The sequence below is a fragment of the Astatotilapia calliptera genome, chromosome 20, assembly GCF_964374335.1.
Source record: "Astatotilapia calliptera chromosome 20, fAstCal68.1, whole genome shotgun sequence".
In the NCBI taxonomy this organism is placed as follows: Eukaryota; Metazoa; Chordata; class Actinopteri; order Cichliformes; family Cichlidae; genus Astatotilapia; species Astatotilapia calliptera.
This window is the reverse complement of record NC_137441.1, coordinates 19,570,868-19,581,582: the sequence shown is the minus strand read 5'-3', so window position 1 is coordinate 19,581,582 and position 10,715 is coordinate 19,570,868. Positions and strand designations below refer to the sequence as shown.

The 10,715-nt window shown below is 38.7% G+C and overlaps 1 protein-coding gene across 5 annotated transcripts; it reads left to right on the top strand.

Annotated features, from left to right (window-relative positions):
* Nucleotides 1–7,636: 7,636 nt before the first annotated feature.
* Nucleotides 7,637–10,517, top strand: crebzf (CREB/ATF bZIP transcription factor). 5 transcript variants are annotated; one of them, XM_080294365.1, is made up of 5 exons: nucleotides 7,637–7,830; nucleotides 8,679–9,227; nucleotides 9,328–9,488; nucleotides 9,660–9,735; nucleotides 10,135–10,517. In XM_080294365.1, the coding sequence occupies exons 2-4, from the start codon at nucleotides 8,722–8,724 to the stop codon at nucleotides 9,671–9,673; spliced, it is 681 nt and encodes a 226-aa protein (XP_080150491.1). In that variant the 5' UTR covers nucleotides 7,637–7,830; nucleotides 8,679–8,721; the 3' UTR covers nucleotides 9,674–9,735; nucleotides 10,135–10,517. The 5 variants fall into 5 exon arrangements, with proteins under 5 accessions (XP_080150491.1, XP_080150489.1, XP_026009920.2 ...); XM_080294363.1 differs by having other exon boundaries at nucleotides 9,328–9,735; XM_026154135.2 differs by having other exon boundaries at nucleotides 8,679–9,488.
* The last annotated feature ends 198 nt before the right edge of the window (nucleotides 10,518–10,715 follow it).

Sequence of the window (10,715 nt, the reverse complement as noted above, 5' to 3'; positions counted from 1 at the left end):
GGGTCACAGGAAATGGTTGTGGCATATGGGCATCTTTCATCCTGTACGTTCGTGGGTGGGTCAGGATGTTCATCGTGTGGATCACTGCTGTTGTCTGGTTCAGCTGGACACTGTTCACCTCTAATCGTGGCAATGTTGTGTAGGATCACACATGCCACAATGATGTCACATGCCCTTTCTGGGGTGACCCTGAGTCCACGAAGGCACTGGAACCGGGCCTTGAGCATTCCGATGGTCATTTCAACTCTGGCCCGTGTCCTGCAATGGGCCAGATTATAACGCTGCTGTGGGCCCGGTTCAGGGTCAGGGTAAGGGGTGAGCAAATAGGGTAGACATGGGTACCCCCTATCACCAAGCAGGTGGCCAGTGAACTCTCCTAGGACAGAAGAATACATGTCAGTGCAAACGTCCCTGTGGCAATTGGTCTCTGTATATTTCACAGTTACTTCGACCCACCATGTCCAAATTTGGTGCTCAGTGTACATTCCCGGAAGATTCGTGAGTCATGTACAGAGCCTGGCCACTTGGCTTCCACATTTGTGATGATGTTGGCAGCATCACATATGATCTGCCCAGTGCAGAGAACACATATTAGCATCCATTACCATGATGCCATCACTTGTTGGTGTGAAATGCTACAGGGAATTATGTACCTGTACATTGATGCTGTGGACGGACTTCCTGTTCACATAGTCTCCTTCATTTGCTGAGGGTGCAATGATTGGGATGTGGGTGCCATCTATACAGCCAATCACGCCTGGGAACCCTGGAAATTTATGTACCATTTGAGTGGTAGTTCACGTATCACCACATCATGCATTGAGTTTTGTTCATCCTGATACCTGCAATTTTGTGGAATCCCTCTTTGATGAATCTTGTGGGTCTGTGACCGGGGAACACCACAAACGAGTGCAGGAGACGTTTCAGTGCTACTGTGACATTCCTGACTGCCCGACAGACGGTAGCCTTGGAAACGTGCTCAGCGTCACCGATATTGTACAGAAAGCTCCCGTTTGCAAAGAAACGGAGTGCGGTACAAAGAATATGTAATGGACTGAGCGCATGTCCGCGATGTGTCACATGCGCAATATATGGCCTGAGGATGTTATCCAAATAACTTATTGATTGTGCTGAGAAACGGTAACGTTCGCACAGGAAATCATCAGGAAATGATAAGATGTCCATACGCGCTCTGATCACTCTCTCCCGGCGGAGTGCTCTGCGGAGAATTTGGGCTTCAAGATCTACTGGCTCTTCAAGGAAGGGACACGCCATGTCTGACACTTCCTGCTGTCAGGTTTCCGACAAAGAGGCGGGGTCAGTCAGGGTTAGTTGTAGTAAACCTGCTAGGGGGCAGGTTAGCTTCACGGCGTGTGTCGTCATAGTGACTCACTCAGGCTTCAGCTGAACTCGCTTTGTGAAACCGAAAACCCAGAGTTTTCGTTAACTCAGGGTATACTTACTCAGTTTTTCCACTAAACCGGCTTCCTGAAACAGGGCCCAGATGTCAAAAGATGTTTCATGAGTTGTCCTGCCTGATTTTCATCCTCTACACTTACAGTACACTGTCTTTATATTAGACAGTATAAAGTTGGTATGAAGGTGGAATTGAGTAAATGAATCTCAGCATCATCAGCTAAATTTCATATAAATCCCTGCTTCACTTGATGTAACCTAACTCTGACCAAGAAACCACAGCCACACCAGTCACACACTGTTTTTTACTTTAAATCCATCACAGTACAGCAAACTAACCGGTTTGCTATCCTGAATTAACCTGCAGAGGATTTTCATGCAGCCTTTAAATAGCACAATTAGTCTGCCTCAGTTTGTTTTGCAGCATGTTTCACAATATGAAAAAATATTATGTCACATGTACAGACCCAATATCTAACTTAAAAACATGAGGATTTCCAGTTTATCAAATCTCACTGAGCAGTTCTTCCTCTCTTCTTCTTCTCTTCTCTTGTCCTGTCTTTCTTATATTTCTCTATCTCTGAGTGAAGTTAGCTCTCTTTGTTTTCTTTCCCTGTGAAATACAGCAGCTGGAGCTTGCGCTAGCAACATACTGTGTGACAAACTACACGCTGCACACAAGTTTGTGTGTTTGCTGATGTTTGTTGAGTTGATAAAAACTTTGCATTTTAAATTACCTGACACTTTTAAAAAGTCACCCCCTTTATGCTTTCTCCTCTTCTGAATTCTTGCTCCTCTTCTCAAATACCGCAATTTACGGACACCTGCAGTCGTTCTGGTGTTGTGTAAAAAAACAAAAAACTAAAACAAAAAACACTGTCCGGCTTTTAAACCCTGACTTTAGCACACATCATCTCTTTTTATGCAACATGCTCTAGTGATTAATAAAGAAACAGGATTTCCTTTCATGTGTTTCTGTTTAGGCTTCAATAAGTGGTTTACACATTACATTGCTAAGAGCTAAAGCTTTAAAAAAAAGCTTTGATAGTAGTTGGATCTTTTGTAACAACTTGAAAAAATAACCTCAATAGTTACTTTTTTGTATTTCTCAGTGTTGGGATTACATTTAAGATGAAAGAGATAATTATGAATAAACTATTACATAGTAATTCAGTCCCAGTAACTATTTCTGAATTCCCCTTGTATTGCACACTGTATCCTAAGTAGAGCTGGGCGATAGAATGATAACGATATGTATTGCGAAATAACTTTTTCTCGATAGAAAACTTAAACTATTGCGATTGGCCTCATCTCTCTTGTCCTCTTAAAAAAAAAAAGATCTAGACAAGAGACATTAACTTAACCACTCTCATATGCTCTGTACCTACATCACCTTCCCTGACAGTTGTAGCTTGGCTCATCTGAGGGTGAAATTATAAGAATGTGTTATTTTGCAAAGTGCTCTCTAGGGTTCCTAAATAAAATATGGCATTGAGGTCATTTCTTTTGAATTAATCCCTTCTTCTGAAATATAAGAACCTCTCCTGGTTTTAATGGCACTTTGGATTTCCTTACTTTCTGTTCCACTTACATACCCAAATAGATGCTGACAAGCTGACACAGTAACATGGAAGAGGGAAAGACGTTGGAAAGGACTACTACAAATAAACCCAATGCCTAACAATGAAAAATGTAAAATAAGAACAATAATAATAATAATAAAGATAAAAGATGAAGTAACAAGTTTTTAGTTTTGTTTATTCCAAATGATCATCCAGATGTCTGTGACATGTGATGACAAACACCATAATGGAAGGCCTTAGTCATCACATGCTTAAACTCATCATATATTTTTGCATATGCTGAACAGGCAGTCAGACATGCTGTAAATGGGGGGTGGAAAACATGCTGCACTAATGAATTAGACTAACTATTCACTTTAGCTAAAGTTATTAAGTTAGCTAAAGAGTTGGGATGCTGTGTAAGACATAAATAAAGCTAAAATACAAAGGTTTGGACACCTTTTTGCATGTTTCCCTACTGTAGGGGTCTCTGCAAGCATACAGAGGGGGTACTCTGAGAGGGTCCAAGATGACAACTTTGGAATTCTACTAGAAACAGTCGATCATATTTGTCAAAGCTGAATTCAGGGCAAACTATGCTAAATTAGCGTTTTTAGCTAACAGCTACAATAAGCATAAAAGTTACCTTACGGCTATTATTTGTTAACTTGACGCTTGTTCTTATACATGTAATACATTTATTACCAACCTGAGAGTTTATCCGCTGGTCATTCGACATGACGAATGACTTCTGAAGTCTTAATTCAGCTCAAGACGCTGTAGATTCCCATCAGTAACACTTTCGGTCCGCTAGTAAAACGTAGTTCTATTAATCTGCGCTTGAACCGGAACCGGATGTAAGTTCCAAAAAACTGAATTTTGGAACTGAAATTGAATTGTAGAACTGAAACTGAATGGTGAGAAGTGAAACTGAAATTATTCGAGAGCTGAATTTTTAAAGGATAAAATGCAGTTTCAAAGCAAATCAATTCATTTTCAAAATATAAAATGCAATTTCAATTTAGTGATGATCATTTTCAAACCATAAATTCAATTTCAAATTAGACTAATTCAAATTCAGTTTTCAAAAGCATTTATTCAAGTTACAATTCAGATTCAATCTGAGCAATTCAAATTCAAATTTAACTTATTCAAATTCAGTTTCTGATGGCACAGATTTCTGCCCATAAGCGCGCACTGTAAATTGTGCCGAAAGCAAGTCTGGAAATACAATAAACCGGTGCATGCTCAATCTCTGACTGAAAGCACTAATTCGTCATTCGGCTTTTGTCAGATTAAATGTGTGATTATAATCAAATTTATTGGTGAAAACTACAAATACTTTGAATAAAAACAGTGAAATACCTTAATACTCATAACCAAACAATTATGTTAATTTGACATGCAAATATTGTAAAAATTATAGTTTTAGTCAGTTGTTTTTAAAAATACAAGAATTATATGTATTATATATATCCATGCACTTTACAACTGCATGGATGTACTGGGCCTACTTTTAACATGATTCATGAAATGATGCAAATTCAGGGATAGGACTAATAAAAATGTTTTCACAGAAGATGTCATTGTGAACCTGAGAGGTTGCCTCTCTATTTATAGGCTATATAAAAATATACAATTAAAATTGTGTACATTATGTTTTTGGTTTTTTTTAATCATTCGGGCTATTTGCAGCCTATTGTAGAGTAACCTATAAGAAATTATTATTTAACGACTAAGTAATGCTTGTATTCTTTATGTTTCTTTTAATGGCAATGTGATACTTAGACAAGACTACTTTTTTGGGTTAGGTTAGCAATGTCTCATTATTACAGGCTAAACAAACTTACAGTTCGTGGCTAGTTCACTAGTTCATGACTATAGCTAACAAGCCAGCACGAGAGAGAAGACGGGAGAAGAAAACGTCGAACTTTTAGCAACTACGTTTTTAGGACAAATTACAAACATACGAATTCAAGTGTTTTTTTGAGGATCTGTGTTTATTCGTCAGAAAGTCTGCACGGTAAGTTTAATATCTTGGCAACTTTTTTTTCGAGATAAAAGCACCAGTTGATATTTAGACCAATGCTCAATAACCTAGCGCTAGCATGCTAGTTCAGCTGAAAAGCAAAGGCAAACTTTTGAAATACTAAAAATGATCATCTGCGTCTTTTGTAAAAAGGTATTGGTCACATTAAGAGGCTATGTACTACATTGCAGAGTACACAAGAATGAGCCTTGTTGTTTTTTTAAATGTGTTGGCGCCAATTGCAGCCAAACATTCACCACATACTCTGCTTTCAAGCGGCATTTTTATCGTGTGCACAATGCACCTGCACTTCAAGCTACTCCTAAAGCTCTTGTTGCAGATTTAAAATGTGCGGTTTCATTATGTGCCCGCCATTTCCAAACAGTGAAAGAGCTAGTGTCTCACTTAAACGATCATATTACAGAGGGCAGGTCTGTGTCATGTCCAGTAAGTGGTTGTAAGCATATGTTTACAAAAGTAATATATGCATTTTTTATTTCTTTTTTTTTTTCTGCTCATTCTGTTGGTTTTTGTTTTTTGCCCTTCTCCCCCGTCCCTCTTCTCAGCTGTTTCTCTTTCCCTCTTTCTTTCTCCCCTTCTTTCCCCCAGTCAAGTCTGTCCCGTATTCAGTAAGTGAAAATAAAATAAACAATAAAAGGTGAATCAAATGGACCATTACGGCAAGGCTGGGATGGTCAATTTGGTAAAGTAAATCCGTTGGGCATCTTTCTTTGCCTTTAGACAACAATTCTGATGGCAAAAGAGCCAAACGGGACAGGCAAAAAAAAAAAAAAGAAAAAAGAAAAAAAAGAAAAGAATGAAGGGTAAATTTAACTGGGAAAGAATAAGATAAAATATATAAATTAAAGTTGAAAATAAAATAACTATATATAATATATATATATATATATATATATATATATATATATATATATATATATATATATGTATATATATATATATAATAAGAGCAGCTGTACAAGTATTGAATGGAAATGAAGAAATATGATGTCCAGTGTTGTGCAATCCACATTTGTAAGTGTCTTGTACAGTGCAAATATCCTTAAAGTGATTTAGTGATGAAGTGCATGCAAACCAGTAAACAAATTAAAACAAGCAAATACTGTTAAGAAACTATAATACAAAAACAGCTGGTGAAAATATAAATAATATGTAAACAACTTAACAACCCCCAAAGCGTCCAAGTCATGTCATGTCAACATCTAAACACAAGAGGGGGGAGGGGGAGCAAAGTGTGCCTGCTTTGTGCTGACACAGGAACGGCAAGTCCAGCAACCTGGCTGTTTGGCCTTTGCCAAAACCACAGCATTGCAAACAAGAGCGGAAGTAAAGAATCAATCTCACCAGGCTAGTATCGATCCGATACCGATGCAGACTTGGTATTGATATGATCAATATTTGGATCAATCCGCCTACAGCACTTTGTGAACCCTGGTTTTATGTTAGAGTGCTTTATAAATAAAGCTGGCATAGTATGTTCTAATTCTAATTCTAATTGTGATCTGCCTCTAGTTAAAGGTACAACAGAGAGCTTGGATAACCTCCAGCTCTATTGCAAATTGCAAAACCATGCCACCTTTCCTGGTTCCACTGCACATTCAGACTGCCAGCTTCCTTCATGTTCACCTTGCTTCTCCCATCCAAATGGATGGACTCATAACCACTGCTACATTATGAAGTGAAGTCTTGTATTTAGCACGTTTAGTGCAGTACACCACATATCACTTAAAGACCTTGAATCTATTCACTGTTTACCTTTTGACATCTCTCTCTAAGTTGGAAAATTATATCTTCTATTTCTGAGAGTAAATTGCACTGTTAAAAAAATGCAACTCGGAATTTGTAAGCCATTACATTTTTGATTCAGGATTTTTTGTTTGCTTTTATATCCTGTGCTGTCTGGCAGGTTTTGCAATCAGATTAGGCTTAACTCACATTCCAGAATTAAGGAAACTGACTCACACTTGGCTTTTCTCAAATCATCTTATCCTCTTTATCCTCAAAATACTATTTTGAATTTAATGTCTAAAATTTGATTTTAGTCTCAAAATGATACATTAAGATAATATGTTTATCCTAACATGTCATTAATACTTAGAGGTGGGAAAGATGGGAAGCTCAGATGTTTTGAAACTGTGTCGGGCCTCTGAAGCTCAGATGTTTCGAAACAGGTTCTAAACACCCAGGTCACATGACCACGACTAAATGAGGTTAGTGTACATCACCCTAGTTTCAAAAGCCAGTGAAGCTGCTTCAGGACAGGGGTGATGTGGTGAATAGAGGGAATCTTAGTGATAACATGGGCAAGCAGAGACCCGGACACGTTGAAGCTTATTGGTAGAAAACAGTCATTTCTACAGTCATTGGTTAGACCAAAAAGAAGGTAATTACAGTAACAAGGCTATGAACTACTAGTACGATTTTCCGTCGTATTGAGACTGCAACAAAACGCTGCTTAAATTTAGAGTATTGAGACTTGCCATTGTGAAATGCACATCTTAAATGGTTCGTTGTAAGGCTCTTATTTTGAATGAATTTTTCGGACACTCCACACCAGTTGGTGGCGGTAATGCACCATTTTGATGTTTGCTAACCTTGTGAAGAAGAAGAAGAATTTTCCGGAAGTGTCGTCTGAACTGACTGTGAAGGTATTCGGTTACACTCTTTGGACTGCTCTGTGTTGTTTTCTGTTTAAAATTTCGGATTCTTCAGAAAAAGGAAACAGATAAGCAATCTGTAATCTTGGTAATTTAATCAACGGATATACCAAAAGCATTTATTGCCGTTTTCCCTAAAAGGGAGGTAAGTACACGGTTGAAGAACTAGTGTGCTGCGTCATTATGAGTTAGAGCCTTAGTGTTTTAGCAAGGCTAGCCGCAGCTAAGAAGCATGTGAGCGGACGGTAAAAGAGGACGTTTTATACTTTCAAATGAATTAGACTGTATGTCTTGGATATATTTTACTCTCTCTTTCAATGTATCAGAACATTACTGATTAAATCAAAGCTAACCGTATTTTACGAATATTAGCTTGGCGGTAAGGCGAACGTGGTTTTAGGACAACCAGGGCTCTGTCAGCAAGCTCACTATAGAACTATAGTGAGCTTGCTGACAGAGCCCTTAATATTTGTGATGATGTTATTATTTGGTATCTCAATCTGCGAATGTTGCGATAATGCGGAAATGTATCTTTATATTGAACAAACGACTTTCTGTGGTGTGTTGTCGAGCACTTACTGTAAAAAGTACCTATTGTAGGTGAAGCTAATGCTGAGCCTTAGCTTAGCAAGAGGCTAGGTAAAGCTAGGCCTTAGCTTAGCAAGAGGCCATTATAAGTTCCTATTACGTTTAAGCAATAGATATCTCAGCGCGCCTGTAAGGAGAATGTGCCAGTACCTAACACGAAGTGGTTCATAAGTGATTTAATAGGAGTGAATTATTTTTCGAGCCCAAACGGGAAAATACTCTAAACGTCTTTCATATTAGTTTGGTAGAAAATAAACACTATGCCGACAATTTTATAAATGTTTGGATTATTCTGTACAGTTGTAAATTAGTTATTGTTCATTGGCCTGTGTTTACTGTATTACCTTTGTTTGGTAATCAAATCTACGCCAACATAATTGTATGTTTCTGTCTTTACATGTTCAGGTCTTTGTGGACAGGTTTCTTGCAGTCCAGCTGACAAACCACAATGATCACTAGAAGAAGTCGCACTGTCACCAACACAAAAGTGCAGTCTCCAGAGGTTGAGGCGGTAGATGTGGAAAGTATGAAAGATCTTCCGATTCCATGTGACGGATTCCGAGTTAAAGATGTGGATGTTGCTGGAGTAGAGCTTGATGACCTGTTTGAAGACTTAAAATGGACACTAGACAGAGATGCTTCATCCTCGCTCTTCAATATTGATTTGGCTGAACTCTGTGTGTACAACACCAAAGATGGAGACTCCGGGCTTGAAGCTTCAACTGCCTCATCTCCTGAGAGATATTCCTCTGACTCCCAGAACAGCAGGCAAAAACAGTCAAGTCACGTGACTAACAAAAATGCAATCGCTGCCAGATTAAATCGTCTCAAGAAGAAGGAATATGTCAATAGCTTGGAGCAGAAGATCGGCATGCTTTCAACGGAAAATAGCACGCTCAAAATAGAAAATTCTCAGCTGACCAAGAGAGTGGAAGAGTTGGAAGATGAAACCAGGTACTTGAGGGCTGTGCTGGCAAATGAGAGCATGTTAGCCCAGCTCTTGTCCAGGCTGAGCGGTGTGAATGGGATGAAATTATCTTCCTCACTTTTCCAGGGGCCCAACTCAAACGAGCACGACTACGCCCTGCCCAGGAAATGGGCCAGAGTGGAGGAAAAAGAAACATCTGGTGGCGTGTGTCTTCATGTGGACAAGAATCATGTCTCAGTGGAGTTCTGCACCAAGTGTGCAGAGAGTGCAAGCACGGTGCTCAAAATGTAGGGTCAAGTACTTCTCTTTGTTTTCAGATATTGAGACTGAGCTTGATGGGGCTCAGTGTGCTGAACTTGAGGCTGGATGAACGCTTTGAATTGATTAATTACCTAAGAACTGTGCATGTGTTTTTGTGTGATGATGGAGTTCATGTTGCTGCTAAACCTTGTTGACAGTTTCTTCTAGGTAATTGGTTGATCCACCATGCGGGATGAGTGGCTTTCAGAACGCCTTTGTCTGCTTGACTCCATGGTAAGGATCAGACAAGAACAGACATTTTCTGTTTTGTTTTATTTCACAGGGTATAGCATTCAGCCGCGACGCCAGTGTTTTTGTTTCTATAACTTTATTTTCCTGCTAGTTTTTGAGCACGTCTTTTCCATATGGATTGTTGTTATAGGAAATAACTTGATTAAAGTTAATTAGGTTTTACTCTTAATTGTCTTTTATCTTTAATCTTAAGATGTTAAGATAAAGGTGCGGGTCCACAAAGAGTGATCTTATATCGTCTCAAATTGGAAAAGCAATAATCTGTCGGAAGACAATTTTTTTGTATGTTCAGTTTTTGTAGAACTAATCTCTTTGTGAACCTGCACCCCTGTACAAAAGAATACTTTCATTTAGCGCCACCTATTTTTCTTTATGCTAAAGTGGATTCTGCTGGTGGAAGGGGAAGAGGCTGGACAAGCGGCTGCCATCGTGGCCTGGTATTTTTTTAAAGGTAGTATCGGTATCAAATGGTATTTGTGATCCTATTTCATCACTACTCCACAACATCTGTAGCTGCTGATCCTGTCAGCATAGCTCCCGCAGCATTTTTAAGGGCTGACAATAGCTTCTCGTTTATGCAAACACAAGTTTAACAGTCTAAGAATTATAACTTGTATATATTGTTGGAATGTATATTTAACATACTCAGAAAAATCTGCTGTACGTGGAAAAAAATGTGTAAATGTGTACATAACTCTGAACACATACTGTTTTAGGTAAATGGCCTTTGAGAAATGTTGGACAAATAAATCTTATTTACAGTACTTTTGACTTAAAAGCATCTGCTGGTTTTGTTTTGTTTTTGAGTCTTGTTTAGTACTGTTGATATTAATGTGTCTCTTTTTCTCTCTCTAAACAGCAAGCTCTCTGCCGATAAACTGAACATTTGGGTCAAGTCTGGTAAAGGTTGTCAAAACAAATGACCAAGACCTCATTTGATGGAAGCACAAAGCATGAGGGCC